This window comes from Capsicum annuum, unplaced genomic scaffold, assembly GCF_002878395.1.
Source record: "Capsicum annuum cultivar UCD-10X-F1 unplaced genomic scaffold, UCD10Xv1.1 ctg4558, whole genome shotgun sequence".
Taxonomy (NCBI): domain Eukaryota; kingdom Viridiplantae; phylum Streptophyta; class Magnoliopsida; order Solanales; family Solanaceae; genus Capsicum; species Capsicum annuum.
In genome coordinates, this window is record NW_025853087.1 from 597,113 (window position 1) to 615,031 (window position 17,919).

The 17,919-nt window shown below is 37.4% G+C and overlaps 1 protein-coding gene across 1 annotated transcript; it reads left to right on the forward strand.

Moving 5' to 3' along the window:
* Positions 1-8,129: 8,129 nt before the first annotated feature.
* LOC124892301 lies at positions 8,130-8,989 on the forward strand. The gene is made up of 2 exons (XM_047403628.1): positions 8,130-8,508; positions 8,616-8,989. The coding sequence occupies exons 1-2, from the start codon at positions 8,130-8,132 to the stop codon at positions 8,987-8,989; spliced, it is 753 nt and encodes a 250-aa protein (XP_047259584.1).
* Positions 8,990-17,919: the final 8,930 nt, after the last annotated feature.

A 17,919-nucleotide genomic window follows, 5' to 3' on the forward strand; every position in this document is an offset into this window, starting at 1 on the left:
ATCAAATATGTGATGACATGTCAGAAATGTCATCATATCCACATTAGCAATCATCATGTTCTGCTTTGAGTTGACGGCAATTTTGATACCTTATCACAGTTATGACGACATATCAAAAATGTCATCACACTTTACTTCACTTCTTCGGATTCTGTCTAAGCTTGACAAAAACTTTGATAATCAATCACCAGGCTGACGACGCATCAAAAATGTCATCAGAAACACTTCAGTTCATTTGAACCAGATTTTACTTGGTTTATTCCTCTTTTATTTAATTTTTACCCCTATCACTTACACCTGCATTAACACAACAAAAACAATTAAAAATAACAAAAGTTGCTTAAGACTTCATAATTATTTAGAGTCAAAAGCCTCAAATGTGTTAGCATCTGCTCACACATCAGTTCTTACATAGTATAGTACCTTGGACTTGCCCTGTTCAATTGATGTTGTTCTGTAGTTGTTAGGATAAGAAGTGATGGTAGGCCACCTTGTGCTTTTAGTCTACTTAGCCAATTTAATTAACCCTACCAAAAATAATTTTCCATGTTTGAACCCTTCTTTGAGCCTTTGTTAATTTTTCTTCATCACCCAGCATTTTAGTTAACTCTATTTCAGCTGTTGACTCCTAGCTCTGGCCCTGGCCTAGTAATGGACAATGTATACTTAAACATAGTCAAAATACCTAAGTTGAGAGTGGCTATTGTAGGACTGTTAACTGCCTAATGGAAAGTTGGTCTTAAATTTGAATTTGAGCATTTGGCCCTGGTCTAGTTAAGATAATGTACACTTTGACTTAAGGCATCAACATAAGTTGAGGGTGGCTAAGGCTTGTGTATTTAAAAAAAAGGGTTTATCGTGGTAAGGCATGAATAAATGAGAAAAGGGTAAGTGAGCTAGCAAAGCAATGGCCTTGGTAAGAAGAATTTTAAGGTAAAGAGAGTTAAAGCCTAGTTCTTAGTCACTTTTTCCTAAACTTCCTTACTAACCTAGCCTAATACCTCATTACTAGCCTAGCAAAGACCTAGTTGATCTTGGAACTCAGCTATAAGGGGGCATTAGATAATAAAGGAAAGCTTATAAGTGTATGTGCTATGTTGGTTACTTCTTTAATAAGTGAGAGGGTTTTGATTTGTATCCACAAAATATACTGAGTGGTGGATCTCTTTGTCTGTGAGGGAAACCTGAGTCTTACTTAATTTGGCTGATCTATGTAGATTCTTGTATCTATATTGTGTAGATGAGTTGAATTTGAAATGATGCCGGTTATAGACTCTGACATTTTAAACCAAATGATTTGGATGACAAGTGAATGGTTGTGTGAAAAGTGGTTCGGTAGTAAATGTCCATCATTGTATTGTTCATATTTGCAATTTGGTGCTGAGTTGCTTGAGGACCAGCAATTACCTTAAGTTGAGGGTGTTGATGTTTCAGTTTTTGGCGGAACATTTTTCATCTTTTTCTTGGAAAATTTGCATGTTTTCAAGCAACCAAGGTTGTATTTAATACTGGTTTTTAGTGTTTCCAGGAAGGAGACAGCTGAGGGAAAAGACACAGAAAATTAGAAGAAAAACACTCCTAATGGTCAAAATGGTAAACCGTCACTCTTGCGATGGACCACCAACTCAACCGTCAGGTCCAAACAAAGTCCATGACTTCAGAAGATCCAGCGATGGCCCATGTGGTGGACCGTCAGTCTTACGATGGACTACCATTTTTGCCATCAGCACTAAACAGAACTAGGCATCCTGAAATTCTCACGACGGCCAACATGGTGGACCATCAACCTTGTGATAGACCACCACTTCGGCCTTCAGGACTATCCAGAACTTAACTCTCAAGGATCATTAGTGATGATTCAAATAGAAGACCGTCAGTCTTGCGACGAACAACTACTTTGACCGTCAGTCTTATCCAGAAAGTGACCTACCAAGATCCGCAGTGACGAACCAAAAGGTTGACCGTCAACCCTGCTATGGACAACCACTTTGGCCGTCACTTTGGACGCAGGTTTTATAATTTCAAATTTTAAATCCTTTTTGACTAGGAACATATAAATAGTCAGTTTTAGGTTTTATTGAGGATCTCTTATCTTTTATTAGGGTTTTTCCATACTTGAAACATATTGTTACATAGTTTTTCTCTAAGATTCATTGAAGATTTGTGGATCTAGATTCCTTTATCATATTTTCTATTGAAGATTGAAGAACAAAAATTGTGACTTTTGTAAGTAAACTTGGAATTAGTTTAAGAATAACACAATGGTTTCTTCTCTTTCTTGGGTGGAAATATGTAGCTAAGCTCCCATAACTAGGGTTATAGGAGCCTTGATGTGAAAAGTTGATTTTGGGTTGTGAATCGAGTAGATTCCCATGAGTAATTGATATTGCATAAACTCTTCTTCACTTTAATGAGTTTTCCTAGTTGTAAACTTGAAAAGTGAGCCCAAGAAAAACACTTGTTCAAATAGAAAAGTGCTTGTTGGGAAAACAAAGGGTTTACATAAATCTAAAGGCTTTAACTTTTGGATAGAAGGTAGATTCCTTAACCGGATCAACCCATGTGAGAATATAGTTAAATTAATAATATGTTCCTTGAGTTTGAAAGAATTAAGGGACAAATTACTCATTTATGTTGAGAAACTAATGGGTAAACTATAGAATTCAATTACTCTTGCAATTAGAATTGTTCTTTGGGAATCCAAAATAGTTCAAAACCCTACATGCTTAAGCATCTTGGTAACCATAACTCTAGTTTGATTTCTCTTACTGAATTACTCTTTGCAATACAACTAATATTTGGATTACTCTCTGTGACAAAAATTTGATTACAATTGATAAATCAAAATCACTCTCTATTCTGGAACTTTCAATCAACAGTCTAGTAACAACCACAATACTTAGTGAACACAGTATTCCCTAGGGTATTTGATATCAAACCTAGTTGGGTTATATATTTGATAGTGACTGCTTACACTCTCTAACTAGAGTTGTAATTTGGGCGTATCACGGGTTCAAATGGGAGGGCATTGAATTGTTTACTTGGGTGTTCACCTGAATGGATTCCCTAAAGACACAAGTCCACTCCTCCAATAATGATCTAGTTATTCCATCCAAAACTCCTATTCCTCCTTCAAAAACTTTGAAAAATCATATGACACATTCTGTCATAACATACATAACACTCTGACCTACATTCTCAAGAAGCAGCAAACAATGATAACTTTGTTTTTATTCAAAAGGTGGTCATGTCCCTTGTTTTGATGGGTTGTTAGATGATTTTTAATACACTGTCTGCTATAATATTTTTGCTCTGCCTAGTTAATAGATTATTTATATCCGTTGTTTGTCTACTCTTTTGTTTTTTGCAATTCTATTTTATTATGCCGGAAGGGGGAGAAAGACCAGAACACGAGGAAATTAAGAAGTGCCTACTAGTCAGGGGGATCAAGTCGACTACCTATGAATAAAAGTTGACTGATACTCAAGACACTTGGAATAGCATAAATGTGTGCAAGTCAGGGGGAGCAAGATGACAGACAGAGAAATCAACTGATGTTTACACTAGTTTGTCATTATCAAAAAGAAGGAGATTGTTAGCCTCTTATGTTTACATTTTAATAATGACAAACTAATAATGGATGTTTGCAGGATATTGGAATACTACTAATTATGGAAGAAGGTGGCTCTAGAAATGGAAGAATATCAAATCATGATCTATGACATCCATATAAATCAATCAAAACAAAGAGAGAAAGGAAGAAAAATCACAGTCCCAGAATTATGACAGATCGAAACAATTACAACGAAGCAAAATGAAGAAAAAATCACGAACAAACTTGGAAAAACATCAGTCAGTACAAAAGAAAAAAAAAAGAAAAAATCACGAAAGTATCTGATACGAACATGAGTGAAAGCCGTGTATGGACATATCTAATATGGACATACCATATGGTAACATTACTCAATCAAGGAATCAATTCAAATCCTTGATTGAGAAGAAATCTCTTGAGTTTCCTTACGACGAGTAGCAGCTTAAGACTATAAAATAACAAGGCTAAAGACAGACAAGAGTTACACAACTTCAAGAAAAATTGCAAAGTGTCTCAATCTTAGTCTTAAAAAGCTTTGTAACTCTTAGTTTACAATTGTTGTATAAATAGAAGGATTGAATCAACTTTGTAACAAAAAACAAAGTTGTGTCATAAGATCTGAAGAATAAAATAAGTCTTCAAAACTTGTTTCCTATAATTATACTCAAACCTGATATTGAACGATCTATGAAAATATTGAAACCCATGGGGACTGGAAGTAGGAACCATATTAGTGTTCCGAACCAGGATAAATCTCTTTGTCTTTACTTTAAATTTGATTATTTACTTGCTTGATTATTTCAAACCTAATCTATTTTGTGAAGTGTACTGATTTGCAAGAGAGCCGACTATGAGGACCCAATAGTTGACTCATCGGAATTTTACAATTTACCCCACCCTCCTTGAATTTAAAAATTTATAGGTAAGGCTAACTCATCAACCATCTCTCCAACTGTGCGAAGGATCTCAAAAGTTGTAATATATCGAGGACTGAGCTTGCCTTTCCTCCCAAACCTCATCACAACCTTTATGAGAGATAATTAGAGGAACACACAATCTCTAGATCCAAATCTCAAGGCATAAAGTCTACGATTTGTATAAGCCTTCTGCCTACTCTAAGCTGCCCTAACCTTATCCTTAATTACCCTAACTCTATCCAATGGCTTTTTAGCAGGTCAGTACTATGGGAACTAATCGTTGAGGTCTCAAACCATCCAATCAGAAATTGACAATATCTACCATATAATGCCTCAAATAGTGTCATACTAATACTCGAATGGTAGTTATTATTATATGCAAACTATACCAATGGTAAGTGTTGCACCCACTAACATCTAAATTCTATAACACAGGCTCGGAGTATATCTTTGAGAACCTAAATATTCTACTCGACTGACTATCTATCTGTGGATGGAAAGTTCTGCTAAGATCTACTTGAGTACCCAACTCCTTCTGAGTGATAAGATCCATATCAGTTCTAGAAGCGAATATAAAACCCCAGTATAAAATAATAGATATAAGCAGTCCATGCAAACAAACTATCTCAAAAATATAGATACGAGCTAACTTCTCAACACTAAAGATCATCCAAATAGGAATAAAATGTGCTGATTTCATCAACCAATCTGCAATCATCCAAATACTGTTGGAACCATGGAAAGTTAAAGGTAATCCACTAATGATCCGCTCCCACTTCTACTCGAGAATAGGCAATTTCTTAATCAGGCCACTAGGCCTCTGATGCTTGGCCTTCACCTACTGACAACATAGGCAATGAGCTACAAAGTCTACCATATACCTCTTTATGCCACTCCGATAAAGTTGTCTCAAATCTATATATATCTTAGTTGTAATAGGGCGAATAGAATATCTAGAGCACCCTTAAAATATAAGGTATCCCTTTTGGACTCACCACTCAATATCAAATCACGAATGATGCAAAGTATAATATCCTTAAACTGACAGGTCAGCCTCGCCTCAACACTAGAAAGAATCCCTATGGGCACAGAAATATTATGTTTCACTATCAAGTTGTCTAAGGACTAGATGTCCTATACAAATGGCCTATGAGAAACTGAGATAGAATCAAAGATACCCATACTCACCCTCTTTTGGCTCAAGGTTTCCACTAACACGTTCTCCTTTCTCGGATGATATAAAATAGAGATGTCATAATCCTTAAGAAACTCTATCCATCTACGCTGCCTAAAATTAAGCTCTCTCTAGGTCATAAGATGATGAATACTATGATGCTTCGTGTGGAAAAAAAAGTGCTTGTTGGAAAAAGAAAGGATTTGCATAAATCTAAAGGTTTAAACTTTTGGATAAAGGGTAGATGCCTTAACCGGATCAACCCATGTGAGAGTATAGTTAAATTAATCATATGTTCCTTAAGTTTGAAAGAATTAAGCGATAAATTACTTATTTAGGTTGAGAAACTAATGGGTAAACTATAGAATTTAATTACTCTTGCAATTAGAATTGTTCATTGGGAATCCAAAATAGTTCACAACCCTAGCTGCTTATGCATCTTGGTAACCATAACTCTAGTTTGATTTCTCTTACTGAATTACTCTTTCCAATACAACCAATATTTCGATTACTCTCTGTGACAAATATTTGATTACAATAGATAAATCAAAATCTCCCTATATTCTGGATCCTTCAATCAATAGTCTAGTAACAACCATAATACTTAGTGAACACAGTATTCCCTATGGGATTCGACACCCAACCCAGTTGGGTTCTATATTTGACAGTGATCGATTACACTCTCTAACTAGATTTGTAATTTGGGCGTATCATATTTTGGTGCCATTGCTAGGGAATATGGTTGTCAATTAAGTTTATGTTTGATAATTAACCTTTGGTCAAGTTTCCCAAATTTTACTTTTATTTGTTATTTTTGTTCTTTGTAGAGAAGTTATTGTGTATGTTAAGTACATGGAGATCGGGTGCTCCATTATTACTAATATATTTGAAACCATAGTTAATTGGTAGAATGGAAGACCCCTAAGATGTTAAAATACTAGCTGCTCTGGCTAGAGCTCAACTAAATCGAAAGAATGACGGCCAGCAGGCACGTCATCCTAATCCTGATGATGATGATTTGGAGGATGATGACTTGTTAGATCCTGTTAACCCAAGGCATGCTGAGAATATGATTGCACCAGTGAATCAAAATATAAACAGGATTCGGCCCTTTAGGGCAAAGCAAGAGCATCAACTAGTGCAGTTTGATATAAACGACAACGAATATGGAATGGATGGAGTAGGTGCAAATGGAGCTATTATTCCTCCACATCTAGCACGAAGAGCTAAATTTAATATTACCAGTACAATGGTTCAACTCCTTCATCTTAAGGGGTTGTTCGGTGGACTTCCCGTAGATAATCCATACATGCATTTGGTGAACTTTGTGACCATTTGCAAGTCTTTTGATAATCCAGGAGTGGGTCAGAATACTATCTGCCTATGTTTGTTTTCGTTGTCTCTATCTGGGGAGGTGACACTATGGCTAAATGAACTGACTCCTAACTTTATAACCAACTGGAGACAGTTAAAAGAGGCATTCCTAGAAAGGTTCTTTGCACCCTCTGAGAGGGTATAGTTAAGGGATGAAATTTGTAACTTTTGATAGCTTCCCAATGAAGATATTCATGAGACCTGAGAGAGGTTTAAAAAGAAGTTATTTCAGTGCTCAAACCATAAAATTATGGATATTCATTTGATGGAGACTCTTTATCGAGTTTTGAACTTTATTATGAAGCTAGCTGTGGATAATGTTATAGGAGGGTCGTTTGTTCACCTCACTTTTTTAGAGGCTTCAGAGATGCTTGATCAGATGACAAAATAGACTAGATCTTGGCAAACCAGAGATTCTGTTATACCAAGCCCTACTGTGTCTGGTAGTATCACTATAAAGAAACATAAGAAAGAGAAAGAATATGACCAGGATATAGCACATTTAAAGACACATATAGATTTTCTGACTAAGCATCTATTTTCTAGAAAAATAGAGAAGGTGAAAGCAGTTGCATCCCAGGGAAGAGCTGACTCTGATTCGTAAGAAGAGGCAAACTATCTAAATAATCAGGGGGGACTCCGAGCCAATATCCAAGGAAATCAAGGTAGGAACTATTATGACAAAGCCGGTTACAAGGATAGAGATCATGGGAACTGAAAGAGCAAAAATGATAGGAGTGGACTATATGTACCTCCTAGAAGCAGAGATAATACTACAACTAGCTCTGGAAAGATATCCATGAAGGACATAATAGAGAAATTATTAAAGAGAGTTGAGATTACCAACTCTGAGGTGACTACTATGAAGAGTGGTTTTTCTTCCATGAGTCAATTGGTAAACTCACACTCTACTTTTATCAAACAGTTAGAGAAACAAATGAGCCAACTATCAGCAGCATTAAATCAGAGAAAGAGTGGAACTTTGCCAAGTAATATAGTTCAGAATCCTTGAAATGATGTCTCCTGCATGGAAATTACCACATGGAGTGGTAAGGTATTACCAGGCCCATTTATGGGAAAAGCTGTGATTGCAGAGGATATTGAGCATGAAGAAACTTATCTAGTAGAGTCTGAGAAACTGGATGAATTTATTGATAATACACCATGCAACCATCAGCATGTTGATGAGTTGGAAAAGAGAAAGGAAAAGCAGACCGAAGTGGTGATTACTATGCTCCCAAAACCACCTCCTCTATTTCCCCATCGATTGAAAAAGAAGGCCGACGACAAAAATTTTGGCAAGTTTATGGCCATGCTTAAGCAGTTGACAATCAACTTACCATTGATGGAGGCATTGGAGCAAATGTTCGGGTACACAAAGTTCATAAAAGACCTTGTTAAGAAGAAGCGGACAGTTAGTTATGAGACGGTGGACAATCTCCTTTTTGGTGGTGCTATTTCCACAAGGCCGTGGGTGCAAAAAAGGCAGACTCAGGAGCATTTACTATCCCATGCACTATTGGGCCTCTTGATTTTGCAAAAACTCTATGGGATTTAGGAGCTGGGATAAATTTGATGCCGCTTGCTATGTATAAGAAATTGGGTTTGGGGGATCCTACTCCTATGAACATAAGATTAGTTATGGCAGACAGGTCTGTGAAGCGGCCCGTGGGAATTTTATATGACGTACTGGTTAAGTCGGCCAATTTCACATCTCCAGCTAATTTTGTTATTCTCAATTGTGAGGTAGACTTCAAGGTGCCCATAATCTTGGGTAGACCTTTTCTCGCAACTGGGAGTGTACTTATTGGTCTAAAGGCAAATGAACTACTATTTAGGCTAAATGATGAAGTAGTTCAATTTGATGTATGCCAGTCCATGAAACAGCATAAAGATATGAGCATTATGAGGAGGAGCAGGAAGTACCTATAGAGGAAAAATTTGTTGTGGAGACTTTAGCTGCTGTATTAATGAATTTTGATCAAGACGGTATTGAAGATTATGAGGAGACTGTATGTGCCCTGACAGGCATGGAATGTTATTCTTATGTACCCAAGAAGCTGGATTTGGACTTGAAAAACCGTCTAAGTCCACTAGTCAAGTAGTCTATTGAAGAACCACCTACTTTGGAGCTAAAAGAGTTGCCTGGTCATTTGAGGTATGAGTTCCTGGGAAGTAGGAATACACTACCTATTATTATTGCGGCTGAATTAGATGAACAATAGGTGGAAGCCCTCATCTCTATTCTTAAGAGATAAAAGGGCTATTGGTTTGATGATTGCAGACATTATAGGCATTCCTCCTCGTGTATACACACGTAAAATCCAGCCAGAGGAGGATTGTGTCCTGACTATTGAGCATCGGCATTGTCTTAACCCACCTAGGTAAGAGGTGGTGAAGAATGAAATCATCAAGTCGCTAGATGCGAGAGTGGTATACCCCATCTAAGAAAGTAAGTGGGCAAGTCATGTTCAGTATATGCCCAAGAAATGGGGCATGATAGTGGTAGCTAACAAGAAGAATGAGTTGATTGGTGGAACAAAAGTGACAGCCAAATTGGTGGACCACCAGTCACCTGACAAACTACCATTTCAACCGTCACAAAGAATCTAAAAAATTCATTCACTGGAAAAAGTTGACAGCCAAAGTGGTGGACCGTCACTAAATTGGTGGACCACCACACTGGCCGTCAAAATCAAGCAGAGTTTCCCAGGTTCTAGTAAGGTGCAATGGCTAAAGTGGTGGCTCGTAAACTTACACCAAACAGAGGGGGATGATCCCAAAGGGGTAGAGGAGAATTTGTACTTGCTTACAATACCAGGCAATGCAAAAGGGAAACTCCCATGCTCTCCCAGTCTAAATAAGAGAGAGACAGTAGCACAAGCAGTACCAAATCAAGCCCAGACGAGGCAACAGATGCTACAAATCAATTTGAGTTTGTCAAGGGTAAAACTGAAGCTGCTAACATGGAAGAACAAATAGAAGCAACAGATGTAGATACTGAACCTGAGGATACTAATGTTATCAAATGCAAGGATCCTCAAGTTCAAGAGGTGATTAGATGGAAGATAGAGGGAGCATGAGAAAAATTCTATGATGGATTGACACCTATAGCAAGAGGGATAAAAAAGCCATTTTAAGAAAGAATATCAGATTGTGACATCGAAGCTACATGTGTATACTGAGTTGGAATGTCGTTTCAATGAGTATGAACTATCATGGATGAGTAGGCCACCAAGAGCATATCAATCAAATTGGGTAAGAGAATTCTTTGCCAATTATCTTGAACTAGTAGAAAAGGACTATCCAATGGGGACATCTATTGTGAGCTTGTTGAACAGAGAGCCTGTACCTATCCGAGGAGTCACTATCGATATTTTAGCCTGAATAATTAATAAGATATTGTTTGGGCCAGAGTACGAGGCTCCACCTGCTATACCTGATCTACATTATAGGTTAAGGATTGCATCCACTCAGAGGCCTTCATTATTGACTGATGGTGGAAACCCTTCTTGGTTGACTAAGCCACGAGAGCGCATTGCAAAATATTCCATTAGATTCAAGGCTAAGTTCTGGTAGGATGTTGTTCGCTTAAGGATGATGCCAATAAAAGGTGATGGAAACTTGGATAAACACAAGCTGTATTGGTGGCAAGCTTGGCTTAAGGGCTGCAAGTTGACTTCAGCTTGATTATTGCAGCTGAGATATTTGTGAGGACACATAAAACAAGTAGTGCATTGTCGTTCCCATGCTTAATCACTGAGTTATGCAAATAAGTTGGTGTACCCCTGATTCGTGGAGTTGATAATGAAATCCCAGCTACACATAGACAGGACATTGAGAAGTCAAAAGATGACTCAAAGTTTGAGAAGCATGTCACCAAGCCTTTAGCTTACCATACTCAATCTGCACCACCTTCTAATGCTACAGAAATTCCCATAGGTATGCCATTACCCATACCACTTATGTGCCACAAGAATATGTGCCTCCAGGTACTTCTGTAGGGTTGGGTTCTTTATAATCTATGGGTGGAGCAGATTTTTCCGAATACCGGTTGATGCAAGCGAATTTTACAAAATTAGTGAAGCTACAAAAGAGGTTTCAGAGATAGTTAGATAAATAGGCTTCAGAATTTAAGCCTTTGTTTGATGAAATTATAGCTGAGGCAATCCGTCCATTCCAAACTATTCAAGCTTGGATGGACAGCATAGATCATCATATCAAAAAAGGCTAGAGGCACTATCTTTCCCTGATCATGACAACATCATAGTTGAGTAGACAAAGGCTGATATAGCAGATCTAAAGAGAAAGAAGCCACAACAAACTATTTTTAGCCCTGCCTTAGTGGTGAGTAACGATGACGAAGGCATTGTGGACCTAATGGGAATACCCATGAAAGACAAAGAAAAGCAACACATGGATAAACAAGCTATACGGAGAGTTGAAAAGAGGAGAAAGAGAGTAGAAATGACACCAGAGGAATAGGAATAGCATGATTTTAAGAGAGCTCAAAATAAATCAAAGAAATATGAAGCAAAGATAAAGAAGAAAGATAAAGATTAAGATGCAGGCGTATCTACTAGTGCTACCCCAGCAGGGAGCAAAGTTCAGCATCACTCTTAGAGATGATCCATTTGATCTAGGAGGGTGAGGTTTTGAGTGACCTTACCACCACAGGGTCCAATAGTACACCAGGTGAGGATGCAGGGTCCTCACCACACTTAACAGATGCCTCAGTAGAATAAGAGGCAAAAAAAGTATACTCATTTCTTTGTACTTTAATTTAATTCTTTGAGGACAATGCATATATTTTCATGTGGGGGTGGTGTACTTGTATCATGGGGGGGTTGAGTTGCCGATATTCTTAACCCTACCATGTATTATCTAGGACAATCATCACGTCTAGATCATGTAAAGTTGGCATTTTTATTTTCTAGGTTTAACTTTAGATTTGTGTTTTTCTTGTTTTTAAGTCTTGTTATGTTGTTGATGGGGTCCATCAAATAAAAGGGTTGTTTATGTTAGTATATTTTTGTAAATACGGATGAGGAATGATGTTGGCATTAAGCTATGACTATTTCCATTTGACTGTTTACTTTTGTCAGGATATGAGTTTGACTCAGTTGCCACAGTGTGTACGAGTATGTGTATTAGTTCTTACATAGTATAGTACCTAGAACTTTCCTGGCAATGGATGTTGTTCTATAGTTTTTGGGATAAGAAGTGATGGAAGTCCACCTAGTGCTTTTAGTCCACTTAGCCAGAGTAATTAACCCCACCAAAAATAATTTTCCATGTTTGAACCCTTCTTTGAGCGTTTGTTAATTTTTCTTCATCACCCAGCATTCTAGTTAACTCTCTGTCAGCTGTTAACTCCTAGCTCTATCCCTGGCCTAGTAATGGGCAATGTGTACTTAAAGTTAGGTAAAACACCTAATTTGAGGGTGGCTATTGTAGGATTGTTAATTGCCTAATATAAAGTTGGTCTAGAATTTGAATTTAAGCCTTTGGCCTTGGTCTAGTTAAGATAATGTGCACTTTGACTTATGGAATCAACCTAAGTTGAGGGTGGTTGATGCTTGTGTATTTAAAAAAAGGGTTTATCGTGGTAAGGCATGAATGAATGAGAAAAGGGTAAGTGAGCTAGCAAAGAAATGGCCTTGGTAAGAAGAATTTGAAGGTAAAGAGAATTAAATCCTAGTTCTTAGTCACTTTTGCCCAAATTTCCTTCCTAACCTAGCCTGATATCTTATTACTAGCCTAGCAAAGATCTACTTGATTTGGAACTCAGCTATAAGGGGGCGTTGGAAGATAAAGGTAAGCTAATGGGTGCATGTGCTATGTTTATTACTTCTTTTATGAGTGAGAGGGTTTTGATTTGTATCCACAAAATATACTGAGTGGTGTATCTCCTTGTTTGTGAGGGTAACCTGAGTCTTACTTAATTTGGTTGATCTCTGTAGATTCTTGTATCCATGTTATGTAGATGAATTAAATTTGAAACAATGTCGGTTATAGACTCTGACATGATAAACCATTTGATTTGGATGACAAGTGAATGGTAGTGTGAGAAGCGGCTAAGTAGTAAATGCCCATCATTGTATTTTTCATATTTGCAATTTGGTGCTGAGTTGGTTGAGGACATGTAATTACCTTAAGTTGAGGGTGTTGATGTTCCGGCTTTTGGCGGAACATTTTTTATCTTTTTCTTGCAAAAATTGCATGTTTTCAAGCAACCAAGGTTGCATTTAGTGCTGGTTTTAGTGTTTCAGGGTAAGGAGCCAGCTGAGGGAAAAGACTCAAGAAATTAGAAGAAAAATGCTCCTGACGGTCAAACTAGTGGACCGTCAGTCTTGTGACGGTCCACCAACTCAACCATCAAGTCCAAACAGAGTCCATAACTTCAGAAGATCCAGCGATGGCCCATGTGGTGGACTGTCAATCTTGGATGGACCACTATTTTGGCCATCAATGCTAAACAGAACCAGGCATCCTGAAATGTTCAGCGATGGCCAATATGGTGGACCGCCGACCTTGTGATGGACCACCACTTCGACTTTCAGTACTATCCAGAACTTGACTCTCAAGGATCATCAGCAACAATCAAAATGGAAGACCATCAGTCTTGCGACGGACTACCACTTTGACCCTCAGTCTTATCCAGAAAAAGACTTACCAAGATCCGCAGTGACGGACCAAAATGTGGACCGTAAACCTTGCAATGAACCACCACTTTGGCCGTCACTTTGGACGCGTTTTTTATAATTTCAAATTTTAAATCATTTTTGACTAGGAACATATTAAATAGTCAGTTTTAGGTTTTATTGAGGATCTCTTAACTTTTATTAGGGTTTTTCTATACTTGAAACATATTGTTACATAGTTTTTCTCTAAGATTCATTGAAGATTTGTGGATCTAGATTCCTTTATCATATTTTCTATTGAGGATTGAAGAATAACAATTGTGATTTTTTTGAGTAAACTTGGAATAAATTTATGAATAACACAATGGTTTCTTTTCTTTCTTGGATTGAAATGTGTGGCTAAGCTCCCATAAATAGGGATATGGGAGCCTTGATGTGAAAAGTTGATTTTGGGTTGTGAATCCAGTAGATTACTAGGAGTAATTGATATTGCATAAACTCTTCTTCACTTTAATGACTTTTGTTGGTTGCAAACTTGAAAAGTTAGCCCAAGAACAACCCTTGTTCAAATAGAAAAGTGCTTGTTAGGAAAAGAAAGGGTTTACATAAATCTAAAGGCTTTGACTTATGGATAGAGGGTAGATACCTTAACCGGATCAACCCATGTGAGAATATAGTTAAATTAATAATATGTTCCTTAAGTTTGAAAGAATTAAGGGATAAATTACTCATTTAGGTTGAGAAACTAATGGGTAAACTACAGAATTCAATTACTCTTGCAATTAGAATTGTTCATTGGGAATCCAAAATAGTTTACAACCCTAGCTGCTTAAGCATCTTGGTAACCATAACTCTAGTTTGATTTCTCGTACTGAATTACTTTTTGCAATACAACCAATATTTGGATTACTCTTTGCGACAAACATTTGATTACAATTGATAAATCAAAATCCCTCTCTATTATGGAACCTTCTATCAACAGTCTAGTAACTACCATAATACTTAGTGAACACAGTATTCCCTGTGGGATTCGACACCCAACCCAGTTGGGTTCTATATTTGGCAGCGGCTGCTTACACTCTCTAACTAGAGTTGTAATTTGGGCGTATCATGGGTTCAAACGGGAGGGCATTGAATTGTTAACTCGGGTGTTCACCTGAATGGATTCCCAAAAGACCAAAGTCCACTACTCCAATAATGATCTAGTTATTTCCGTCCAAAACTCCTATTTCTCCTTCTTCAAAAACTTTGAAAAATCATATGACACTTTCTGTCACAACATGCATAAAACTCTAACCTACATTCTCAAGAAGCGGCGAACAATCATAACTTTGTTTTTATTCAAATGGGGGTCCTGTCCCTTTTTTTGATGGGTTGTAAGATGATTTTTAAAACACTGTCTGCTATAATATTTTTGCTCTGCCTAATTAATAGATTATATACATCTGTTGCTTGTCTGCTCTTTTGTTTTTTGCAATTATTTTTTATTATTCTAGAAGGGGCAGAAAGACTGGAACATGAGAAAATCAAGAAGCGCCTACTAGTCAGGGGGAGCAAGTCAACTACCTATGAATAAAAGTCGACTGATACTCAATAAACTTAGAATAGCATAAATTTGTGCAAGTCAGGGGGAGCAAGCTGACAGACAGAGAAGTCAACTGATGTTTACACTAGTTTGTCATTATCAAAAAGGAGGAAATTGTTAGCCTCCTATGTTTATATTTTAATAATGACAAACTAATGAATGGATCTCTGCAGGAAATTGGAAGACTGCTAATTATGGAAGAAACCGGCTCTAGGAATGGAAGAACATCAAATCATGATCTACGACATCCAAGTAAATCAATCAAAACAAAGAGAAAAAGAAAGAAAAATCCCAGTCCCAAAATCTTGATAGATCGAACCAATTACAATGAAGAAAATAGAAGAAAAAATTGGGATCAAACTTGGAAAAATATCAATCACTATAAAAGAAAAAGGAAGAAAAGATCACGGAAGTATCTGATACGGGCGTGAGTGAAAGCCGTGTACAAACATATCTAATTTGGACATACCATATGGTAGCATTCCTCAATCAAGGAATAAATTCAAATCCTTGATTGGGAAGAAATATCTTGGGTTTTCTTACGACGAGTAGCAGCTGAGGATTGCAAAGTGTCTCAATCTTAGTCTTACAAAGCTTTGTATCTCTTAGTTTACAATTGTTGTATAAATAGTAGAATCGAATCAACTTTGTAACACAAAATAAAGCACTGTCATAAGATCTGAAGAACAAAATAAGTCTTATGAACTTGTTTCCTATCATTGTACTCAAACCTGATATTGAACGATCTAAGAAAATGTTGAAACCCATGGGGACTAGAAGTAGGCACCATATTGGCGTTTCGAACTAGGATAAATCTCTTTGTCTTTACTTTAAATTCGATTATATACTTTCTTGATTATTTCAAACCTAATCTATTTTGTGAAGTGTACTGGTCTGCAAGAGAGTCGACTGTGAAGACCCAATAGTCGACTCATAGGAAATTTTCAATTTACCTTACCCCCTTGAATTTCAAAATTTGGGGGTAAGGTTAACTCATCAACCACCTCTCCAACTGTGCGAAGGATCTCAAAAGTTATAAAATATCGAGGACTTGGCTTTCCTTTCCTCCTGAACCTCATCACAGACTTTATCAGCGACAATTAGAGGAATACACAATCTCTAAATCCAAATTTCAAGGCACAAAGTCTACAAATCTGCATAAGCCTGCTTCCTACTCTGAGCTGCCCTAAGCCTATCCTAAATTACCCAATCTCTATCCAATGACTCCTGAGCAGGTCAGTACTATGGGGACTAATCTTTGAGGTCTCAAACCATCCAATTGAAAATCAACAATATCTACCATACAATGCATAAAATGGTGCCATAGAAATACTCGAATGGTAGCTATTATTATATCCAAACTCTGCCAATGGTAAGTGTTGCGCCCACTAACCTCTAAAATCTATAACACAGGCTCAGAGTATATCTTTGAGAACCTGAATATTCTACTTGACTGACTGTCTATCTGTGGGTGGAAAGTTATGCTAAGATCCACTTGAGTACCCAACTCCTTCTGAGTACTAAGATCCACTTAAGTTGTAGAAGCGAATACAAAACCCCAATCTAAAATGATAGATTTAAGCACTCCATGCAAACAAACTATCGCCAAATATAGATATGAGCTAACTTCTCAGCACTGAAGGACATCCAAATAGGAATGAAATGTGCCGATTTCGTCAACCAATCTACAATCATCAAAATACTGTTGGAACCAAGGAAGGTTAAAGGTAATCCACTAATGAAGTCTATAGTGATCCGCTCCCACTTCCACTCGAGAATAGGCAATCACTTAATCAGGCCACCAGGCCTATGATGCTTAGCCTTCACGTACTAACAACATAGGCAATGTGGTTCAAAGTCTACCGTATACCTCTTTATGCCACTCCGATAATGTTGTCTCAAATCTATATATATCTTAGCTATTATAGGGTGAATAGAATATCTAGAGCTGTGAGACTCACTCATGTTCGACTGGATCAAGTCACCAACCCTCGTAACACAAATGCGACCATCATACTTAGAACACCTTTAGAATATAAGGTAGCTCTCTTGGACTCACCACTCAACATCAGATCATAGATGATTCAAAGTATAATATCCTCAAACTAAAAGGTCAGCCTCACCTCAACACTAGAAAGAATCCTTTTAGGCACAAAAATATCATGTTGCACTATCAAGTTGGCTATGGACTAGATGTCCTATAAAAATAGCCTATGAGAAACTGAGATAGAATCAAAGCTACCCATACTCACGCTCTTTCGACTCAAGGTATCCGTTAAAACGTTCGCCTTTCCTGGATGATATAAAATAGAGACGTCATAATCCTTAAGAAACTCTATCCATCTACCTACAATTAAGCTCTCTCTTGGTCATAAGATGCTGAAAACTATGATGATCTATGTGGATATCACAATACTCACCATACAAATATTGCCTCTAAATCTAAAGCGCAAAAACTATCGCCGCCAATTCCAACTCCTGAGTGGGGTAGTTGTGATCCTGCGGCTTCAGCTACCTCGATGTATGACAAATAACCTGACCCTACTGCATTAAATCACATCCCAAACCAACACCAGAATAATTAAATTATATGTGAATCCCTTACCCTCAATAGGAAGGGCCAACATAGAAGA